A 24,505-nucleotide genomic window follows, 5' to 3' on the forward strand; every position below is an offset into this window, starting at 1 on the left:
TCTTCATAGAAGCGCATGGGCCGACAAATTACAGGTGTTTCCTCGACATAGAAAAACGAGAGTGCAAACTGAAGATAAGCCGCATGATGGGAATTTAAAGAAGCACGTCTTGTGCCGGGGAAGTAGTATTTTGTCCAGTTACATGCTTTGTTAACGTCCCCGCTCTCCATCCCTGCAGGTGGCGGTACAGGCAGCCAGCAGACCATTCTCCATGAGGAGCAGTAGAAGATGCCGGCTCTGCCAGCACTGCTGCTGTCAATACACTTCCTCTCCTTCCTGCTAGTCACCATGCCACCTCGCTCCCTCAGTCAGGCCCCCCTGCTCTCCTCCGTCCGCATGGGTAAGTCTCCATTATGCCACTGATCTCCTTCCGGGTCCCATACCGAGTAAAACAATAGCTGGTATAAGTATTGAAAAGTCACCAAAGTGAACCATATTCTGTCTTAATGTTTATCTCAGTTATGAATATGACTGTGTTTGCTGTCAGAAATCATTTGAAAACACCTCAACGTCACCTCAGCGTTTATAACATGGAAGCAGATGTAGTCATAACAACTCGCTGCAAGTAGGACTTAAATAACGTGATAACATTAAAAACAGTAACTGACTACAATCTAACTATTGATAATTTAACACAAGAAATTGGTACAAAATTGGTACAAAAACCAACATACATTGTAATAGATTTCACTTATTTAATGCTTTTCCACTGCTTGAGCGATCTCCAAAAAACTTTACATCCTTAATCACATTCACCCATTCACACACATATTCACACACCAATGGAGGCGGCTGCCATGCAAGACACTCTGTCCATCCATTGAGAGCAATTTGTGGTTCGGTGACTGGTTCAAGGACACGTCAACATGTGGGCAGATAGGGTATTAAACCTATAACATTCTGACTGTGAGACGACCCGCTCTACCAACCCCACCTTGATGTGCAAATGGTGTTCATTTGCACAAGTTCTCTTTGCCTTGGTTAAAAAGTTCTGTTTTCTGTCTTCAAAGAAGGACAAACCTCTGTAAGGACACAGATTGATAATCAAACCTTCAAAAGCCAAACCTGCATGCAAAACATTGTGAAATTTTTCGAGAAAAGGTTTTCTACAGCTACACTTGGCAGAGAATCTCCTGTCGTTTTCGATCTAACACAAAATCTTCTCATGTTCAATTTTTGTCTGGCTGAGACAGCCCTTGTACCCAGATGATAAAATAACACTTTTGAAATAAGTAACCGTCACGGATTCTGTCAGAGAGCTGTGTGATATTCTGCTCAGTGCCACTTAGACACAATTGTCAGATATTCAATGGATCAGGCAATCAGCACTTTGAACCAGAGGTGCATGAAATTTAAATGATGTGTTTCCACAACTCTTGATATGTCGGTGTAAATTCTGCTTGAGATCTGTGGCAACAAAGACTTGAATATGTATCAAAGTTTGACTGCTTGAAAAAGGTGAATCCCATCTTTGCAGTGGTGAACCGTCATCCACTATGTGTAATAGCACATTTCACAATCTTGTTATTGATTGAATTTTAAACCATGTACTAATCTGAAAGAAGGAAATTGCTTCAGGTCTTTAAAAGTCACATGCAAGGACCACATAGTTAACCCTGTATTTCTTTACTTTACTAACAGGATTTGCCATCCCAGTTGTAATGCCATCACTGTATCTACTAGACTGTTCATGATATCGAGGATGATCTCAAGAAATAGGAGTTTTCGCCCATGTGCAAATCCTGGTAGCCTCCAGGACGTCTACCACACGATGGTTCAACCAATTTGTAACTCGACGACTGTCAAAACACACATTAATATTGAATAACAGCCATATATCAAGAGCTGGAGTTATCTTCGAGGAAAAAAGACAAAAAAAACACTCACTCACATTTTTTTTGACAGTTCTCCAGCCATGAAGTGAAAACAAGTCCAGGCTTCCTCACGAGATGTCCACTTCTGTTAGCCATCATGTTTTTACCTTCATTCACTGTCACTGCCCGGCATCTTCATCCACTATCCCTCTCTCCTCACCTCTGTCTCGCTCACTCTCTGCCTCTCTAGCGGCAATCCTGGATGACCAGTCAGTGTGTGGGCGTGGGGAGCGACTGGCACTGGCCTTGGCCAGGGAGAACATCAACAGTGTGATGGAGGGCCCGTCCCGAGCCCGAGTGGAGGTGGACATATACGAACTGCAAAAGGACTCCCAGTACGACACTACTGACACCAGTGAGTGGAGTTGCACTTGATACACTTCAAAGACGACCAGATTTATGGAAGTCATCCGAGAATCACTCGGTCTAGTAAATGCCTTTTTTCAAGCACAGTGTTTCATTAAGCACCGGCAGAACGGCGGCACTTATTATACCCATCGATATTATTAGTAATCTTGGAAATTAATATTAATCGTGACCAATGCATGAACAGAAGAGAGCAGAAGCATACACTGCAGTGCCGCAGTTTTAGTCCCAAACATTTCAGAAGGCTGCTGATTTATAAATATATTTCTAAAAAAAGATAATTCCATTTTTTTTTAAAGCTGCCTTTTACAAGCAAAAATCTCAAATGATGACTGGAATGATAAAACACCACCACTTTCATGCGATTAGGAGCCAGCAAAGGCTTTTGCTGATTAGTTTACATGTCATTGGAGACCAGTAATGGGCCACTAAGACGGTCTCATTAAAAACAGTGGACCCGTGCCCTCCAGTAACAGCTGGTGCTGTGTACTGTGTGGGACATGATAAAAACAAATCATCAAATACTAATACAGATCAGCAGTACAGCCAACAGAAGGGAGCAGCATACCACAGAGGCTGCACCATGAAATTTGTATTGATACAGAGTTAAAACAGAATGTTGGGAGTCTGCAGAGACAGAAGATGCACTGCTGAATTCAACCACTGAGGAGACAGAGACTCCCTGCCCCTCTTTGAATAGGTCACTGACCCTGCCACAAGCTACTGGCAAAATGTCTATGTGTGCTTGAGAAGGGTTGTGTACATATATGCATGCTTGAGTTGCAAGCCTGTGTGTGCGTGCGTGTGTGTGTGTGTGTGTGTGTGTGTGTGTGTGTGTGTGTGTGTGTGTGTGTGTGTGTGTGTGTGTGTGTGTGTGTGTGTGTGTGTGTGTGTGTGTGTGTGTGTGTGTGTGTGTGTGTCCGTCCTTGACCGATGGGCAGGAGACTCTGACAGGCGTGTTTGCTCACAGCACTTTTTGGTCCCTGGATCAGAGAGAGCTCATCATCTTACAGCTACAGCTGACTGCAGCACGCACACACACACACACACACACACACACACACACACACACACACACACACACACACACACACACACACACACACGCACACACACGCACACACACGCACGCACACACACGCACACACACGCACACACTCGCACACACTCGCACGCACGCATGCATTTACACATGCATGCACCCACATCCCTTTCTGCACGAGAGCACAATACGTGCACGCACTCACACATGCAGGCACGCTTCCGCACAATCACAGACACTGGCAGATACCAAGGAGGACTAATTGGGCTGAATTAAAATACCAACCAAATAAACCAAAGTGAAAAAGAGGCTCATGTTAAATTTATACAGTCAGGTTACCAGGTTTATATTTGCTGTGTCCGTGAAATACTGTTTCAAGTAGGTACACAGAAAGCCAGGGAATAAAAATGGACATGAAGAGATAAAAAACAAAAAAAAACACATTCACTGACCACTTTATTGCAAATTCTTGTCCAGTTTGAAACGATCGAGTCCAACATCTCTGCCTTAACCGAGGTAAAAATGTTCTGTTTTTACAGATCATCAAAGGGAATTAATTTCAACTATATACGTATATTATTTTTGTGGTTGTAGTTGGATGAGCTGGACTTGACTGCATTAAGAGAAGTTTTAGATTTTTTTTTTTCCACCACTCACATATAGTAAGTTATCATAGTGGCCAAATATCATAGAGGACGCTTTAAATGTATTGCTGAAATTCACTGAAAAATCCAAAATATACATGGAAAGAAATCCAAGCCTTACTGAAAATATTACGTAAGCTTGATTGAACATTATGACCTTAATAAAGGCTTAATTTATGGCACAGCTGTTGTGCTGGATCATATTAGGTTTGGACAAGTGTACCCGATAAAGTAGCCAGTGTATACTAGTGAAGTATTTCTTGACATTGAAGAGCTGAGCCCTTGTGTGCCCCACTACTGTCTGCTATTGCAAATGTTTGATTTTCAAAAGAACATTTGAGAAATGTTGTGACACGCGCCAATCTATTTCTGTCTTTTCTTCTCATTGGTTCAATACAAATCTACAGCTTTTCTCCGCATAAAGACAAGAAACAAACAAGCCTCAATGTGTCCTAACTAATTACACATACCGGTCCTTATAAAGCGTATTTATTGACATAATTTGTTAAATCCTTATGAAAGCAGGAATAAATTGAACACAATTTGGCTGCTTTTCGAGGGGTTTATGTGGAGGATTATCCTCAAAGAAAAGCCAGTCGCCTTACTGTATTCACAAAAAGGTAAATTGTAGTTCTGCCATGCACATTGATGTCATGTGTTAATGTATCCATTTTATTTTTTAACCTGTTGAAAATGACTTCACCTGACTGACCTGAGCTTCCATTTGATGGAAAGGAGCGTCAGATCAGGCGCCATCCCAACCATATCATGAGTCACAACTTCTGTTTTATGGTGTTACTTATTACAGATATTGTATATCACATAAACCTTCATTCATTCATTAAAAAAAAAAAAAAGTTCATTCAGGCTACTATGTGTTTTGTACTTTGATGCTTTAAGTACCCAAACTTTTCTTTTTTGTCTCTGTGATTGTGATTTGTCTTTTAGTCTTTTTTCATTTTCTCCCCTCAAACGGCTGCCAATAGACTTTCCCTTGGGGATGAAAATAGTTATTGAATATTGAATCTCAAGAAACAGTTAAAAAGCAACAAAAAAAATGAACAAATAACTCGAAAGTGATCAAACATATTTTCAACAATTTTTCCTTTCAGAGACACCTACATTCATTAAATTGCCTTTGGCATTGAGGCACGTGATTCTGTTACGGCTGTCAGTAACAATTTCAGCCAGTTCCTCAAGTCAAGAGTAGGACAGGCAGCAAATATAACCTGTCCTGCTCTTTCATGTTTTTAATCAGTCATGTATCTGCCCGGCGGATTGAAAGCAGCAAACTGAAAAGGAGCAATATGTTTTTATCAAATAAAATGTATGATTATCTCACAGTCATTGACCATGTTCGTTCACTGCTATATTAAAAAATATATTTTTTTCTTCCACATTGAGAACTTTAAATGTTTCAGAGTCACTGGAAACACGATTGAATGGATAAGCTCCACCAGGTGTGCCCAAATGTCTTTTATTATTATTCAAAATATATCAATGGCAGAGCCAATTACTAGTGAAGCATAGTTTCACTATATTCTATAATTTGGAAATGATTGTGAGCCAGTAATAAATGAACCAGGGGCCACTGTTGGCCTACAGGCCTCAGTTTGGACACCTCTGTCCTCAACACTGTTATGGGGTTCTCTTTTTTGCCATTGGTTAAGCTAGACGTGCTCACATCAGGTATCAAATTTGTTGTTTTATATTTCTAGACAGTTTCCAATGTGTATACATTTGAGCCTTTAAAGTATTGAAGCCTTTAATTGTTCTGTGAAAAAGGAATTAACATTTTTTTGATAAGTGAACTCATTGTGGTCCATTTTGATGAGCTAAAACTAAAAGAACTATTACAGGGAGAAATAATAATAATGAAATTAAACATCATAATGTGAGAAAATGAAATAAAAACAAAAATGTCCTTATTTGATAAGCAGTGAAAAGGAGTATAACTCTTCAACAGGTTAATTTATTCCTACTGATATGTAAAGAGAAGTGAGATCTGTTGGGGTCTTAAAAAGTGGGACCCTTTGTGTGCGTGTGCTTCACGCTAAATCACAGAGACACAAAAGACATAATTGAGGTAATGGTCCCATAATTTCATGATGTGTTGATGTGACAGACAAATGTGAAAACGATTTCTCCCACATCAACATTTGCATCCCAATAAAGGTAATCAAGAAACTTGGCATTTGTAAACTGAAAGAAAGCACCAGTCTTTTAGCATTGTTGTGATTGCAGAGATATAATTAGAGCAACATGTGTTAAAAATCACTAAAGTCATTCAGAGCGACTTTTCAAACAAGTGAATAATAGCAGCGGGGAACTTATGTGCCGGGCCTGCGTGTCCTCTGAGTATTTTTTTTTTCAGAATCAATCAGATTGTAATGAGATAGATTGTGCCACGACAATGAAGCCAGCAGTTAAACTGGAATCGTAATGCATCCTCTGAGCTTTCACTGCCCTTTGTATTCTTGCAGTTTTCTTTCTGACTGCTGCTTCTGCTGTCTGCTAACTCAGTGCTGCTGTGAAAAGAAACACACACACACACACACACACACACACACACACACACACACACACACACACACACACACACACACACACACACACACACACACACACACACACACACACACACACACACACACACACACACACACACACACACACACACACACACACACACACACACAAATGGTGGAGGAGAAAGGTGTGTGTGTGTGTGTCTGCACACTCAGGGTTTGTTTTTCTTTCTGCCTTTCAGTGTGTCAGATTCTGCCCAAAGGCGTCGTCTCGGTGATAGGTCCCGCCTCCAGCCCCGCCTCTGGCTCCACTGTCAGTCACATATGTGGGGAGAAGGAGGTGAGTGCAGAAGATAAACGCACACATGCACAGTGAACACACATCACTGCATATTCAGAATCTTCTCCCTTCCTGCCCACAAACACGCCATGATGAATGTTTCTGAGATTCGTCTCGCATATTGAATTTCTTGGACCAGCATCCACTTCTCCAGCTGTTTTCTTCCTTCTCCTGAAAGCATTTTATTCAAAGGTCTCTCTCTCTGTTTTCTGCCGATGCTACCTTTCTTATCTTTTTCACCCTCCAGCCACTTAAATGGATCTTCTTCATGTGCAATTCTTCCTGTGGTGTGTGTTTTGGGAGAAGAAAGCAAATCATAACATATTTGCTTTTTCTTGCTGATGCTGTTGTTTTTCCTTTTCTTCTCTCGTCTCCCGGTTTGTGCTTTTTTTTTGGTCTGGAGTAGAGTGTTTGGAAGAAAAGTGTCCACACACTGACAAACAAAGCATGTATGGAAGAGGAAATGTTCTATAAGGAAGTATTTTGAAATACCATTAAAATAGTATTTTTGTGCAACCAGTGATGTTGTACTTATCATTTTTACATTATGGCTAAAGTGTCCTCAGTCCTCAAAACAATGTATTGGAGTTTGTGTTGGTTTTTTTTTAAACTCTACATATCGACAGTGGGTGTGAATGTGAGTGTGTTTGTCCTGTGATGGATCGGCGACCTGTCCAGGATTTACTCTCAGCCAACTGAGATCAGCTCCAGTCCTGCAACAAAAATTGTAGGCATAAAAGATGTGATGGATTATATGCTTGTACGTACAGCATATAGTATTAGATTAAATATTGGCCAACGCTGGCATACCTGCCAGAAATGTTTTTTCCATTTTGACTTTTAAAAAAGAGAGCAAACAATATAATAACTTGCCAATAGTGTAAGAAAAAAGCAAAATACTCTTTGAAACCATGGGTGTATTTCTTGGATGATATTTTATACTTTGAAACTAGAAATCACAGTGTTGGCAGTGTGAAGCTGGTGCTGGTCTTCTTGAAGGCTTTTATTTATGTGTTGATCATTTCTATATTATTCAATTGTAACAACCATTGTCGGTGAGTTTAAAATGTTTAACCCGAGCCCTTCTTTTATTCCAGCCTTGTATTTACACTTCTTCTGTCTTTAGCGGGTTTGTCTTGTTATCACTTTCTCAAGCGACTCATAAGCACCTAGAATTGTGTTCATCTGCATGAAGAGTGTTTAATAAAGGAAGTTTGGCTGATTGAGTGCCTTTTGACTGTTTGGTAAATATGGGCTGTTTCCTGGCTCTGGTTTTGTTGAAAGCTACCTTCTCGTCTCCCTGCAGATTCCTCATGTGAAAATCGGTCCAGAGGAAACCCCCCGTTTGCCATACCTGCGGTTCGCCTCTGTCACTCTGTATCCCAGCAATGAAGACCTGAGCCTGGCCATCGGAGCCATCCTGCGTTCCTTCAGTTACCCGTCAGCCAGCCTGGTCTGCGCCAAGGCCGAGTGTGAGTGGCCTGTCCTCGAGCCAAATAGTGCTCAACTCCTCAACTTTATTGTCTATCCAGCCATTTCTGCAGGACAGATGGAGAATCGAGATCACGCTGTTTTCTCCGACATTGGAGATCAAAACAAATGATGAACAGAAATTTAAGAGTCTAACAATTACAAATACATACATGTGCATATAACATCAGCATCAGTTCATCAGTTCATGAAATGTACCAGAGCTTGGAGTTAAATAAGAAAACGCTGATAAAATACAACCCTAATGAACCAGATATTTATATAGCTTTCAACATTTTAGAGATTTATCCGTTTTTTTTAGGTGCATTTGCATTGTTGTATTTCTTTTTACGTGGGTGTAAATACTCATCTATCTCACCTATGTGTGTTTGAAAGTGTGAATGCCTCTGTGGGAGTGTTTGCACATTAACATTGTTTGGCTGCTTGTCGCCATCAGACTCTCGTTTTTGACTGTCTGGTCGTGAAGTTGCGTCTGTTGTCCGGGTTCAGTGGCTCAAGCTGTAGCCGTTCCTATTTATTACTCATGCGCTCACACACTGTCTCTTATCCACCTCAGAGGGTTGTTAGGCCAAACCAATTTAATAAATATTCATGTCTGAAATGCTTTCCAGTATTGGAAGAACTTAGGGGACATTTGATTTAACTTGCCAGGCACTCAGAGAGCTTTAACATCATAGGGGATTCAGGGCTTAGTCACTAGCCCTCTTTATTTTCATTTTGAAAGAGTGTGTTATTGATTTATTATGCACTCCCCTATCGAGAGTCACAGGAATTAAAGGGCTTGGTTGGATGGTGGCTGTCGTATTCAAACAGAGCTTTGTGAATATGTGACAGAACATGCTATGTACTGTAGGAGGTGGTAAAATCCAGATTTTCTTTTCTTTTTTTTTGTCACTGAACAATCACTTGACTTTTTGTCCACTTCTGAGTGAAACTAAGCTGCGATGTCTTGTTGTACAGCTGTTGCCTGCTCACACCAGCCAACCAAGCAGAACCGGCAAAGAGCTGAAGGGCACTTGCATAAAGAGTTGGTGGGACCAGCGAAGTCTGCACGCCTCCCGTGGCAGAGCGAAAAGGGTGGATTTTTGACAAACAAAAAGCTGTGACATTATGGAAGCTTGATTCCATCATTGCAAGGCTTTCATTATCACCCCAGTAGTTAGCAGGCGTCCCGCGGTTTCCTGAAAGTAAGCTGAATTCCTTGTGGACTTGTCATTTCATTGAACTAAAAGAGCTTTGAAATGGCATCAGACATCTTTTCAGGTTTGATCATCAACTGAATGGTTAGATAAGAGCCTTGTCTTTCAACAGGCTTTTTCCTCTCCGAAGAATTAGAGGCAACTCACTGCCTGATTGTTGCCGTGTGGGCCAACAAATGCAAGCTTTTACTGGTGGAGAAACTGAGAAGTGCATTTGTGTGTAATATATTTGCCTTGAAGGTGATCTTTGCAAGGTTATCGCGCTCACAGACTCTGACCCACTTGGCTGCGCTATCTATCGCCGTGGAGCTGGTTGCCATGGCTGCCGAATAGGTGCTAACTGCCACTCAACAGGCTTGTTCCACACTCCGAACAACTGTGTAGGTGTGTGTGTGTGTGTGTGTGTGTGTGTGTGTGTGTGTGTGTGTGTGTGTGTGTGTGTGTGTGTGTGTGTGTGTGTGTGTGTGTGTGTGTGTGTGTGTGTGTGTGTGTGTGTGTGTCGTCTGTCTGATGCTTTTTATTCCTGTTTGAATTGTCCATACGTGCTTGTGTTCAAGTGTGTGTATGTGCATGCGTGTTTGTGCACGTCAGCAATGCCACGACTCACATGTTGGGTGTGAAATCCCAACAAATCCCAATATAAACGCATCATCTTATCAAAAACTGAACTCCATGGCCATGTCGACAAGGGAGACATGCAGTTTGGTAGAATAACACGTGTTTCATTAATTAAACCAAGGGAAACTGCAGAGACCATGCAAATACAGTACATTAATGAAACCGTATACTGTACAATTAAACAAATCATCCACCCATTTTATATATATCACTGGTTGACAGTCCACCAGAAATAAACAGTCTCCAGTAAGCTAAAATACATGGAGCTGGAGTCGCTGATGAAAACCTATGCAAACTCCGGGATAACATGCAACCTTGATTCGAAAGGCCCACCAAGCTCAGACTCAAACCAGCGATTTCATTGTGTGGTGCAATCGCTAAAAACTATATGATACAGCCCCAAAACAAACCAAACATCAACCAAGCCCAAGGGTTGTGTCAGCAGGAGGGAGAACAAACACTTAGATTGAACAGAGTTTTAAAGGAGCCCTCACACACTGCACTCAGGTATTGTCAGTCCTGCTGAAGAGTCCTTAATCCGGTAATGACACTTTGCTCCAAATCCACCTTCAGGACTTGCAATAGAAGCAGTTCCAACTTAACATGCAGAGTGGGCTCAACCCCCTCTTCAGAGCACGACCTGTCAATAACGCATGCAACAGGTCTACCACTCTAAATTAGTTGTTGAAATAATTCTGGAAACAGTCAAATTGAAAGGGGGCTGCAATGGGAAAATGACAAGACATTTCAGCCCCATTATTAAGATAACCAGAGTGCAAGAAGAAGAAAAAAAAAATCACCTTACCAGCCTCTGGTTGGAAAAACATGAAGCGCTTAAATGTCAGTGGATTATGGTAATAATATGAACACCTTTTGTTAGTTAATGCTTTGCTATTCAGTGAATACAACTCTCCTACTTATCACGTCCACATCATTTTATACGATATCAGGTCGTGGGACACTGGGTCGGATCCCAGCAGAGTACACCGTGTACAGGTCGCCAGTAAATCACAGAGCGACCACAGACAGACAGAAAATCACATTCACACATTCAAGTCTGCAACAATTTTAGAGACAGTGACATGTTCTTGGATTGCGTTCGTCTCACTGCAGTGCAGCCCTACTTACACTTTTTACATCATATTTTCTAGCTTTTGATTCATTCTTTAATTACAACATTCACTCATGAAACAGCATGTTTTATTAAACATGTTTATTTGATCTTCTCTCGATGTTTTTCTCGTTTAAAATGATTTACTCTCTAAATCACAAGGGAGAAGTGATGGTTGGATTTTTCCTTCTTGTTAACCCCCTACCACCTTTCTTCCTGCTTTAACCTGCACCAGTACCTTAAATCCAATGAATCTTCCTTCATCTGTTAACTTTTTTAGAAAGATGGTGTCATCCTGAATGCTAAATATGCATTCTTCAAGCACAATGCTTCACTTAATATGACTAAAAGCGAAGCAAGGTGCCGTGTTTATTTTCGAGGTAAAGTGTGTAGGTTGAACTTGTAATGCGTTATTTAATTTCTACGTAGAAGTCCTTTTGTTTGACAGCATTTGCTGGAGAAATCATAACATGAAAGGTAAATATGGGAACGGAAGGTGGTATTTATTCTATTCAACATGCAATTTCAGAACCAAATGTGATGTCAACGTGAAGACACACTGAAAATAGAAGCTATTGTGCCAAACCATGATAAAACACATGTGTGACCATTGCAGGCTATAACTAAACAGTCATAGTAAATACAAGTTTCAGACTAGCACACCAGTAACTTACTGCCTGGCATGAGAACAAAGGATGTCTGTTCCATGAGCGAGCCAGTTTGGAGTAAATTGTGTGACTTTTATTTTGGATGCATTAGAGTTGGCTGCTCTGCTTTACTTTGATTTTTAGAAATACATTAATTTGAGGTGTTTGTTCAGCCTGCTGGTGAAGTAGCTTTGGAGGATACAGTTGATTTTAGCGCCTCTGAGCAACTGAAGTAATTCTGAAAAATAACAGATATGTAGATCAGACCTGGGGCAAATCGCACCCTGTGCATAACTGTGTATGAGTCTGTCTTCCTGATTGAGTGTATGATGTCTGTGCGTGTGTGTGTGTGAATGAAGTGTGTGTAGATAAATGTGTATAACTGTGCGTGCGGCTCCACTGCGGTGCTGCAGAAGTTCCACATCAGACAATATTTACCACCAGTCCACTGGTTTTATTCATCTTGTTTACCCCGGTGTGGAAAACAAGTGGTGCGTTCAAATGCACCCCACATTCTGTCTTTCTTCTGCGAGTAATGTGTGAACTCACCCACTTCATTGACACCCACTGAACATGAATACAAAGTAAGTATCGTAGATAGAAAATGGTCATTTTGCTGGGCGACATGCTTCAATGGCCATATCATTTTTTTTTTGCCCTCCTTCCTTTTAGCTACCTGTTGTGTTAAATGAACATGAGTCAGAGATGTGGGGTCATTTCCAATGTATGCATCCCATTTCTGTCTTTGCCTGGGTCACAGCTATCAGAGCGTAATTCCATTATGCAGTCTTCATGAGATGGATGAGGTTAAGGACAGCGAGAGGGAGAGACTGAGAATAATGAGAAGGAGACGACGGCACTGTAAGTGTGAGATGGATAAAGACAGAGAGAGGTAGCTGGAGCACGGGGCGAGGACAAGACAGATAGAGAGGTTAGAGCTTATGTGTGTGACGTAGGGAATATTTGAACGAGGGGAGAGTGAGAGAGGGGAGGAGAGGTAGCTGTAAAGTGCATTGATTTTCTTCTTTCCCCCCCTCCTTCCTCAAACTAATTAAAGTTTTGGCCTGGTTCAGTGATTACCCCACTGCTTACTGAGGCTTTCTCCTGCTGAAGGGCTCTGTGTGCCACCCCCACCCCCTCTCCGCTTCCCCACAGCCCCCCAGATGCCTGCCCCACCACTTATTTACATAGCTAGGGGTGCTTTACTATGGAATTACAATTAGGAGGCAGCAGAGTAGACTTTCTAGTAAAGGCTTATTTCACACAGGATGTCAAGTGAGTCTTGACTGCCATTGGTTACTAATTTTCAAGAGGAATTTGCTTGAAGTGGGCAAATTGTCTGAAGTGCTACATTTCAAACTTTCTGCTCTTCTGTTATCCTCAGGTTCTCAGTTCATTTTATTTATTTATTATTATTATTATTATTATTATTATTATTATTTTTTTTTTTTTTTTTTGGGGGGGGGTGCTTTAATTTACACTACATTCATGAATTCTTCCACAGTATGTGCCACCTGACAAAATGTTGATCTTTCAAAACACCACCACAATGACAAAACTGAAGACACAGTAGTGGAGGAGTACCTGATTCACAATGAGACTTCCTTACATATAATTTTTTTGCTAGCCCCACATTCATAAATAATAATGTTCCAAGTATTCTCAAACTAAGTGAACTGGACACCTCAAGCTAATATTGAAACACTAATAGTTTAGGAATTAATATCATTCCATCCATCAAATTATCTTCATCCGTGCTGTTTTACTACCCACCCTTCCTACTATTATCAAAACTGCACAAAATGTTATAATCACAGAACATACTACACATTCATCATCACCAATCTCACCAACATACAAAAGCAGGATTCAGGATTAAAGCAATGATCAGATAAGCAGATCTCTTTCACATTCTAGATCCTCACTCTGGTTTTCTTTGAACTGTGTAAATCTATATTTAAAAACACACACGCACACTCAACCTCATTACGGTCAGCCATGAATGTCCCCTGCATGTCCTTTCGTTGTCGAAGGAAACCAGCGACGTCCTAGGACCAAGGAGGACATGCAAACTCCACACACAAAAACATACTTGTTGGGAGGTGGCCGTGATCCCAGTACATAACTCAAAGAGCGAACAAGCAATAACTGAAGGTTGAGACATCAAAGAGCATTACAAAGTACTCGGAGAGTGCTTACCTCGGCTAAGGCTGCACAACCTTTAAGATTTATTCTTCTATTCAAGTGTAGAAACTTGTCATGTTGATTGATTGATGACAGCCATGGATTTTGGAGCGTATTTTATGACTTTGTGCAAAGATGAATTCGAGTTGAGTCACACTCATGAGCACTGTGCCCGGTGAATTATTTTTGGCCAAGTTGCTGTACCACTAAAATGTCATCATATTTTTCTGTACTACTTGCTGTTGTGTTCAGATTCATACACTTGTTATCTGGAGGCAATAACACGGTGAATTCAAATGTCAAGGTAGGTTGGACTTATAAGTAAAACATGCACCTATGAGCACTGGAAAAAGCAGCAGAGAGCAGTCATGGATCAACTTGCAGTTTACACAAGCATACACAGACTCTGAGTGTATAGTACATCAGTACATCTTGTGAAAGTTTTACCAGGTATTTGAGCTTTTTCTTTTTTCTTTTTCTTTTTTTTTTTCTTTTCTTGGGAATGCCGCAGCAGACACCAGCATAGTATTTTGTGTTGAAAGACAGATGGTATCTCTCACCTTTTTTCAGTTGGCCCAAATATTTTCATCTACCCAAAGCTGTGAAGACCCATGCATATGATGTGAAATCTAAAATCTAACAGGAGCCTCTCAAATGGAAGCTGAAAAAAAAAATGCTGATATATATGGACTCAGCTCTATAAAATCACAACAGTGTAGAGGTGTATCTCTGCCTTTGCCTATGTGCCTGTGGGAGGAATTATTAAAAGAGCTGCTCTGCTGAAACATAGTGCAGAATATGTCAGTGTGTAAATGGATGTAACACAAAGTGAAAGATACACAAGTCGTAAAATCAATCGAAAACAAATTTTGCTGCTGTGAATCACAGTCAAGGTGTTATGGGTAAAATGTAAAGTGCCGTTAAACAGCTACACGGTGACTCTTGCTATATCGAAGAGTAATAACTTGATTCTGTGATCATAGCTTCATTACTTTTCATATTTCTATATGTGACTGTATGGCACATCGATAATGAGACATCCTGTTCACAGACACACAAGCAAACATGTGTGTACTGAATATAAAGCATCAGAACAGATTACAAAAGCGATCTGGCTAATGCACACGCACTGTGAATTCCTTTAAAAAACGTTTTATTTCCTGGTGATCTGAAGAAGCCATCAATCATGGTCGGCAAAATGACACAAATATGGGACCATCCTACATAAATCAATATTTTAATGGGTCCTGGAAAGATGAGCTGTGTGGCCTCATGCAGACTGTGACATGCGGCTTTTCTCTGCTGTGGTTCTCCCTCAGGCCTGCTGAGATTGGAAGAACTGGTCCGCCGCTTCCTCATCTCTCGGGAGACGCTGTCAGTCAGGATGCTGGATGACAACATGGACCCGACGCCCCTGCTGAAGGAGATCCGCGACGACAAAGTGGCCACCATCATCATCGATGCCAACGCTTCTGTCTCTTATCTCATCTTGAAGAAGGTCAGTTAGAAAACATCAAAACATTTTTGAGAGCCGCTCACACTTTACGTTCCTCGTCTGTACAGTACAAATGGTGAGACTCCAGGGGATCTATGTGTTCTTGGGTGTGCTGAGAAAAAAAACAAAATCATGAAAATAAAATTTTTCTTTTTTTTTTCTTCTTTGTTATCAACGAATAAGATTCAACAGACAAGAAATCAATAATATACTTTCAAAATAGCTACTTCTGAAAGCACTGCATGGGGAGCATGTTACAATCTCTTCTCGCACATGTAATCACAGATTGCGTGAATAAAGGAGGCCTTATTTCCTTCTGTCCCCTCATGTGATCCCAGTTATTTTGAAATGCTCCCCAGCATTACTCCTTGAACTCGTAGCTCTTCTTCACAATGAAGACAGTTCTTGTTTTGTTTTAGCCAATCAGATGCCTCATTGCATGGTGGATTAGTAGCATTTTTTCCCCCCAAGCTTGCCTCAAACCTTTTCACGGTACTGTGTTTTCCCTGTTGGTAAATCCGGGTTATAGCGATGAAGGGGCATGTAGATCTTGCAATCTGTAAAATAATAAAACAACTTCCTCAAACTACCTAGGGCTGAACATTTGTTGAAGAGGAACTAACTTCTATTTTTACCTTCTCTGCCCGGTAGAGCAGTGCAGGGAACAATATCTATGCATGTCTGCCAGCAACGATCACTTACACTCTTCTGAAAGTATTTGACAAAAGAACATCTTTTGCTCGGATGCAGTGCAGATGTTACCCAGGCTTGTTCTGATTCATGGTACAGGCTGTAATGCCGATAGCCAGCGCAGTGACTCACAGTTTGAAAGCGTACGGGATGTTTTCACTGGGCACATCGGGAGCGGCTGTCCGCCCTCAGCCAAATGTCCTAGTGTTAGCCTGATGATGTAAAACTGTGATTAACGTATGCTCCCTCTCCCTCCCTTTCTCCTCCTCTTTTATTTTGTCCCCCAACTGTCTCCTTTGCTCAATAACTACCCTCTTTTTCCCTTCCTCTCTCACTCCATCTATCTCTCTCTGTATGCGCCGCATCTCACCTGCCTCCTCTTTACTTTTATGTTCATCGCATTCTCTTTCTCTTTGTCCTACAGGCGTCAGAGCTGGGGATGACGTCGGCTTTTTATAAGTACATCCTCACCACCATGGTAAGAGCACACCAGTCCCACTCCTCTTTCCTCTCTGCTGTCCTTTACTTGCTCCTCCTCCGCCTCTGTCCCTTTATCAAGCAAGCAAAGGTGCAATGGCAGGGAAAGTATTCAATAAGGGGAGGTAGGGAGAGGTGACAGGGAAAAAAGCCAGTGCGGATGAAAGATGGGATGAGAGAAGGAGAGACGGAGAGAGATCTGAGAAACTACCTGTACTGTACAAAGATGTGGATCTGCAGAGGGAGACGGCTGAAAATAAAGGGAAAAGGGGGTTTGAGGTGAAGGAGATGACAGGTGTGAAGTGCCCTTCTTCTCTTGCCACCCGCCACCTTTTCTGTGCCTTCACTGTTTTCATCTGCCCCCTTGATATACTCTCCTCCCCTTCTAATGTTTGAATTAATGTGTCATTTTATCTCATGCGTCTGATCTTTTTTCCCCCCTCTTTTCTCTGTATTTCCCCTCTCCTCTCTGCCCTCTGTACGTGATTTGCTCTCACGCTTTAGATGCTCTTGTATGTATATCACTTTGAAAAGCCAGTCGAGTCATTTCCATCAACCTCTCTCTCGCTCTCTCTTTTTTCCTGTATCACTGTTTTCCATTCTTCCCCTGGTTGTCTCCATCACCTTTTCGCTCTCCATCAGAGATTAGATGCTGTTACTCCTTGTACCCTTATTCTCTATCAGCCTTTTCTTTGCTCAGTATTTTTCCTCCGAGATGAGATTTGATACACTGTCAACATTGTCACTCACCTGGATTTTCTATCCCACTGTGCAAACACCCTTTCTTCCTTGTCCTCCCCGTCTCCCTCCTTTGCAGGACTTCCCCCTGCTGAAGCTGGATGACATAGTGGATGAGCAGTCCAACATTGTGGGTTTCTCCATGTTTAACACCACACATCCCTTCTATTTGGAGTTCATCAGGAGCCTCAACCTCTCTTGGAGGGAGGGGTGCGACTTGACCTACCCTGGTCCTGCGGTCAGTATCATGGCCTATGAGTGTGTCAGCATGCACACCATTTTTTTCCTTTTTTTTTTTCCCCTTTTAGGACTTATTTCTAAGCTTGTGTGATTATATGTTACCGAACATTAGACCACTTTATTTCTCACGCTGATTCATAGAGCAGTTAAAGAGATTCAGACAGTCTTTTGCTTGTATTTAATGGGTATTGATGAATCCATCTTTGTGTCCTCCCTCGTGGTTTACTTGTACCTCACATCGTTTCTCTTTCCCATTCCTCCATCCCTGTTAACTCCTCCACCATCTCCGCTCTGCTTTCACCTCCTTCATTACTGTGTCTATTCTCTTGACTTCCACCCATTCATCTCTCTCCCGGCTTTCTCTCCGTCTGTATCTCTCTCGTGTGTCCTCTCCAACTTCCACAGCTCTCGTCAGCTCTGATGTTTGACGCGGTGCACGTGGTGGTGGGGGCGGTGCGGGAGTTGAATCGCAGTCAGGAGATTGGAGTGAAGCCACTCAGCTGCACCTCACCTCAGATCTGGCAACATGGGACCAGTCTTATGAACTACCTGCGCATGGTAAATGCTTCATCAATCTGCAAGCCTGCAAGATGTGTTGTCATCCACTGATGTGGAAGCTCCCATCCGTGAGCTTGAATTCATTTTCACATGAAGAGAGTCACTGAGACGTGACATTTCATGCCACTTCTCAGTTTCATTTGTCATCATGTTCCCATAAACATGTCAGAAATAAAATGAAAGTATATTGTTAGTAATGTATTCATATGCCAAAAGTAGATTTACATTTCTCAAAAAACAAAACAACCTTGCTGAAAGTCAAGTCTTGGAAATGTACAAAAATCTATTATGAAAAAAAAAATATATATATGTATATATATTTTTTTAGCTCTTATTCTGTTCCTGATATCCGGAAAATTCAGAAGCTACCACAAAGTGAACTTTTTGCCCATACATTAATTGCAACATTTGATCCAAGGTCTTCCACAGGACAGCCAAGCTGTCGTAGACAAGATTCACCAGCATGTCACGTCTTTGTAACATGAGCTTCTCGGCATAAAACATACTTCACCTATAGCGTTCATTTACCCTTCCCCAGCAATCTCAAAGTAATTTAAAGTGTTTCTTACAATCACCATTGGGAGCAATTTGGGGATCAGTGTCTTGCTCAAGGACACTGCGACACATGGACAGGGCGGGAGGGAGGGATTAAACCCCTAACCTTGGGATTGGAAGACAATCTCCTATACCAACTGAGCCACAGCCGCTCCAGTGGCACCACATCAATATCAAATAACTGCCAGATATTACAGGTTGAAGTGATCTTGGAAAAATAGGCAGAAGCAGTCACTCAATACATTTTTTTTTGTCAATTCTAAAACCATAAAATCAAATACAATTCAGGCTTCCTGAATATAATAATATTCAGAAGTGAGTGAGATGAAAAACGAGGTGATTTTCATAAGTAAATCATGATCAGTGAGGAGTGAAAAACTTGATTGCACTGAATATTAATTATTATAAACTGAGCTAAAGATAATAATTATGAAGAGAAACATTTTCTGCTTTGGGTTGCGTAAACATGCACTGATTGAGTCTGACTCAGGTGAATTCCTCGGCAGGATTAAACTTTACATCATGTAGACTTCCACACTTGAGCTGACAATAAATAGTGCAAAAGTTTTTTAATTAAATACTATTAGATAGATTATTTCTCCGTGTTTAACCCATACTTTTCAGTCTTAACGACACATACGAGGAGGAGCAGCACCTGGGGTCAAGGGTTTTGCTCAGACAGCCACAGAATTGACCTGTCAGCAGCGGGATTCAAACCGGCTATCCTCCAAACACAAGAGTGCGTGACTATCCTTCAGGCCACTGCACCCCCTAATGCTAGTTTCTATCAGTCTTCTATTGTAGAACATTGAAGAAAAAAGTTGCTGTTTTTTTTCTTCATGTAATCAATACAATTTCAGAAAAAAGTAGAAATCTTTGTATTTACCAGAGCTGGAGGTGACATTTTCAAATTAGATCTGAAACAATTGCTTGAATAATTGAGTAGTAATTATGCTTGCCTTATTATGCCAATCGATGAAATGAGGAAATCATTGTATATTAAAGCAAATGAGGCCAAATATGTGCTGGTGCCGGCTTCTACTATTGAGAGATTTTCCACTGGAAACAATAAATCCAAACCTTTGTATTTTGGGTTGGATGATTTGAACCTTTTCATGACTAGGGATTACCTGAATTTGATTTGATTTGATTTTATGAATGTGGAATTGTCAAAAATTGTGCTGAGTGAGAGCTTCTGCTTCTTCCAAGAAAACCTCTGACTATTTGGCTGTTCTTCGGTATCTTTGCGTGCTTGATATTGGGAAGCTTGTATTACAATATATGTGGCACGTTGGTCAATCTTCAATCAATGTGATTGTACAGTCTTACAGTGAAAGTAGGCCCTGAAGGCCACTGTAGTAACTGGTTTTAGACTGTATTCATCCGCATTTTAGTTGTCTCCAATTTTCTAGCTGTCATTAAACGGTCTGAAGTTGTTGTTATGGGAACACATTGTGCATCAATCAGATATTATCAATTTTAATTTGACTAAAATGGCTCAAATGATCAATTGATGACTATAATCGTGTTCTATCCATTCTCCTGCTATTGGCTCATCGATACCTCCTGACAGTACACTTCCACTCGGTATCATCCTCATCTCATGTTGCATGTAACCTCTGTCTCTTGCTGTTTTTTGTCATCTACCATGTCTGGTCGTCTGTTTCTTTCATCAACGACCTGTTGTCACGGCAGCCGGAGTCCCATCCCTCACTGCCTCTGCCCCACCGAACCGACATCTGTCTTTGTTAGTCAACATCATGCTGCGCTCCATCTTCAGCACTGAGCCATTCATCATCGTTCTCGCTAACTGTGCCACCACCTGGGTTTTTGGGAGAGGCAGAGCTGAGCCGTGAGGTGCAGGTTTGGATCTTGTTAGAGAGCTGCCCCCCCCCCCCCCCCAACCCTCTCCACTGCTCTGTCTGAGCCCCTCAATCACCCAGTTTCTCCTAGTTGATCCAAAACTGATCATCCCTGTCTAGTCCAGTCTTAGACCTTTTTTTTACCTAGTCTGTCTCACTCTGTCTTTTCTCTTGATCTGGGTGTCTGCAACCTGCGTCTCTTTAGTCTCCCTGTGGAAACTGCCTGTAAGCTTTGGCAAAATTACATGTAAATAAATGGGATTGTGATTTATTTTTCCTCCTTTTGCACAGAAAATAATGTTTCAAAGGGGCTCTTATCTTGCAGTTAGAGGTGACAAATGTGACACTCGAATAAAAAAAACAAACCTTTCAGTGTTTCTTCAACAGGAATGTGTGTCACCTGTCTCACTCCTTTCACTGTCAATGACAAATGTTGATTTTCAGCACCCGGAAACTCTTTAAACCCAAGTGCGGATGAATCCAAGAAACCATCATTATTATTTGCTTTATTCAGCTAAGAGCTTGGTGTTTTTTTTTTTATGTATTTATTACCAGCTAAAATACTCATAAAATGTCAGCTATTCTTGAAGCTTGTATCTCACGGAGCTGCAGCAACTCACAAGTTGGTCATAACCAAAAACATGTGGGAAAATCTTCAGTTGAAATCACACCGAATTTGTACTTGCTATGAACAAGATAATGACATCCAATTAAGAATTTTTAACCATATAAAATATGGGTTCTCTCCCAGTACATCAATCAATTTATCATCAGCAAATGGATCTCAGTGAATTGCAGAAGCTTGCAAGACCTGGAGAAGGATAAGTCTGGCATCCTTGCATGTTTTTTTTTTATTCCCAGTGGCTTAGCTGATTGCCTTGAAATAGGTTTGTGACTATAAATTTAAATCTTTGCACATTTTCAAAAATCAAAGCCACATGTTTTCAACATCAAATGCCGGATTCTAGAAAATGATGAACCACTCTGAGTGTTTGGATATATTTTACAAACTCTTTCATAATTTCCATTCAGACATTTTCACAGTTTAATGAGACAGGTTTAATCTTATTACACTTATTAATGAATGCAACATAAACTACAGTTTGGGTATATATGCATGTATAGTATATTCTATCTGTTGTCAACTTTCAAACTTTGAAGGTTAAATAAAGGTTTATAGAGTGGGAAGAAGTAGTTTTTTTTTTATGTTAGAGGTTGCAGACCCCATTCTAATCACACCTGATACTATCTAGCCTTTGGTAGTCAATAAAAGCAGAGTGGCTATTATATTTTTGGTTCCATATCTTTTTTTCATTCTCCTCACCTCATCTACCTTCATTTTCTCATTTTTTTGCCTCCTTTGTTTTCACACCTCTGTCACACTCCTTCACCCCTCTCTCCGTCTGCCTGCCAGGTGGAGTATGATGGTCTGACAGGGCGAGTGGAGTTCAACAGCAAAGGTCAGAGGACCAACTACACCCTGCGGATCCTGGAGAAACACAGGGGAGGTCACAAAGAGGTCAGGAGCAACCTGTTATCGTGTAGCAGCCAGGTCACTTTGCCCTTAGGGTTCGGGTCAGTTACAGGACGCCCATCTGGTTTCACAGAGCCGAGAGAGGCGTTTAACACCAAGGTCGGCGTCATCACCGCCTCCCCTGATCACTGGCAAATCTTTGCTTTGAGGAGTGGGTGTTTCTTTCTCCCCGTGAAGCAGAACTGTAACTGCCACCAAACAAGGGAGGGTCATATTTCAGCTACAAATATGTGTTAACATATTATTTTTATCACCTGAAGGCTACTAAAACACATTAGCTGCTTGTCGAGTGTTCCGTTGCTTTTAAACGGCTGCTTAACTTTCCTACAGATCTGTTATGTAACTTTAAGTGTGCCGTTTGTGTGCACACGTTCACCACTGCGGACTGTCCTTCTCCCGAGTGTTCACTATTGCTATTTTCTCAGCCACTACTGGATGTTGACGTAATATTTTCTGATCTGAAAACACAAAAATTATATTTCATCAGTGATTTGTGTATTTTCTTCCGATGCCGACAAACTGCAGTTTGACATTAATTTGGTGAAATCAGTGTGTGTTGCCTCCAGCTCTGCACAGACTGTATGTGCAGACGTAGCTGCATCTCTGCTCATCGAATATGTAATGTATAGCAGTTTTATGCTTTTTGTAGGGTTTATTTTCCTCTTTGTTGCATATTGAACTGGATTTGCTGCAGGCATAGTGTTGATTCACATCGTTTCTTTCTTTCTTTCTTTCTTTCTTTCTTTCTTTCTTTCTTTCTTTCTTTCTTTCTTTCTTTCTTTCTTTCTTTCTTTCTTTCTTTCTTTCTTTCTTTCTTTCTATCATTTTGCCTGTACTTGTTCTCAGCTGAATACAGTCCTCCATGCACACAGCCTTACATGAAAGAAGTGCTCATGATTGTTATTTCTAAGATTCCGCACACTGGCCTGATTTGTTAAGCTCAGCAAGACATCAAGATAAATAATATCAGCGCAACTGTATGTTTTATTATGCTGCTTATGTTAATAGTTATAATCACACTTAAGATATAAGTACTAAAAGCTAATATAATTTCACTTGTCAATTAGACAATAAGAAATACTGAGAAGTAGAAGCATGCAGGTATAAAACAATCAAATCTGAAATTCAGCAAATATTAGCTGCAATAAGACACTGGATGCACCAGAAAATTAAAAGCTGCAGCAGCAGAGCCCAGAGCGGAGTGAAAAAGGCTTATATTTATTAATTTCTGTGGATCGGCTCCCAATAGTTGCTTTTGCGGTTGGATCTTCATGGTAGATAGCAATAGCTGGACATCCATCTATCTTCTGTTGTTCAGGATTGAGGGTCGGGGCTGAACTGGATCCCAGCTGACTGGGTGAATCCCGAGCACACTCTGGGCAGCCTGTCTCACACACACACACGCACGCACGCACGCACACACACATACCCACACACACACTCTCGTTCACACCCACGGCCAATTTTGAAACACCAAACTATCTAACACACGTCTCAGGACTGAGGTTGAAAACTCATGCATGCCCCAGGGTGAACATGCAACATCTACACAGAAAGGCCTGAAAATGAACCAGGAATTTCCTCCCTGTGAGGTGAGACTGCTAACAGTATCTGAAATATACAGACAATTTACAAAATAAACTGTTGGGAGATCGTTGAGGTAAAAGAAAACCCAATTTTTTGTTGCATTTACGCATTGTGTCGGTTCACCCTCCTCCAGGTAAGACCTGCAGGAAGGTGAAAATCAAAATGCAATTCACCTGCATTTCAAAGGCAATGTTAAATGAACCGCTCGCACACACCTCACTGCAGATCCAGATTGGGGGGAATTGCGTTGCAGCTCATTGACCGGAGGAAACACTTTCTGTTCACCTCCTGCTAATATGTCATCCCAGTCTCTCCTCCCGGCCAGCTGTCTCCCATGTGAACACAAAATGCCACCTGCTAAGTGTACTTAAAGCTAGACTTTGACTTAGTGGAGAGTTGGATTGTGGTAATTAACATTTTAACTCTGCCCACCTCATTGCAGACTGACGCCTGTGCTGCTGCCAAGCAGTGATGGTTCACAGGAAAAAAGGTCACTCTTAAATGTCAGGGCAGGATAAAGAGTGTCACAGAAAAACTGTGATTCTGTCTGAGGTGTCATTACCTCTACTTTGACCTATTGAAAGAGGTACAGTAATATCTGCCAAAGAAATGATTTCTGCAAGCTGCTGTTCCTCCCTGCGCGACAGCTAGGATATAATTACACACTGTACCACTTATGTTCTTACGTGAGCTTACCGTCTTCATAAAAAGGAAAAAAATGGGAA

The 24,505-nt window shown here is 41.3% G+C and overlaps 1 protein-coding gene across 2 annotated transcripts in view; it reads left to right on the top strand.

Moving 5' to 3' along the window:
• Nucleotides 1–213: 213 nt before the first annotated feature.
• Nucleotides 214–24,505, top strand: part of grik5 (glutamate receptor, ionotropic, kainate 5) — a gene marked incomplete at its 3' end in the record, with an annotated part of 47,145 nt that continues 22,853 nt past the window's right edge. For both annotated transcript variants that reach the window (XM_080500671.1, XM_080500672.1), the window contains exons 1-9: nucleotides 214–340; nucleotides 2,065–2,229; nucleotides 6,697–6,794; nucleotides 8,101–8,266; nucleotides 15,364–15,542; nucleotides 16,654–16,707; nucleotides 17,524–17,682; nucleotides 18,090–18,242; nucleotides 22,074–22,178. In XM_080500671.1, the coding sequence (XP_080356797.1) occupies nucleotides 229–340; nucleotides 2,065–2,229; nucleotides 6,697–6,794; nucleotides 8,101–8,266; nucleotides 15,364–15,542; nucleotides 16,654–16,707; nucleotides 17,524–17,682; nucleotides 18,090–18,242; nucleotides 22,074–22,178 (1,191 nt within the window). In that variant the 5' untranslated portion in view covers nucleotides 214–228. The remainder of the gene's footprint in view (nucleotides 341–2,064; nucleotides 2,230–6,696; nucleotides 6,795–8,100; nucleotides 8,267–15,363; nucleotides 15,543–16,653; nucleotides 16,708–17,523; nucleotides 17,683–18,089; nucleotides 18,243–22,073; nucleotides 22,179–24,505) is intronic.

This window comes from Blennius ocellaris, assembly GCF_963422515.1.
Source record: "Blennius ocellaris genome assembly, chromosome: 8".
Classification (NCBI taxonomy): domain Eukaryota; kingdom Metazoa; phylum Chordata; class Actinopteri; order Blenniiformes; family Blenniidae; genus Blennius; species Blennius ocellaris.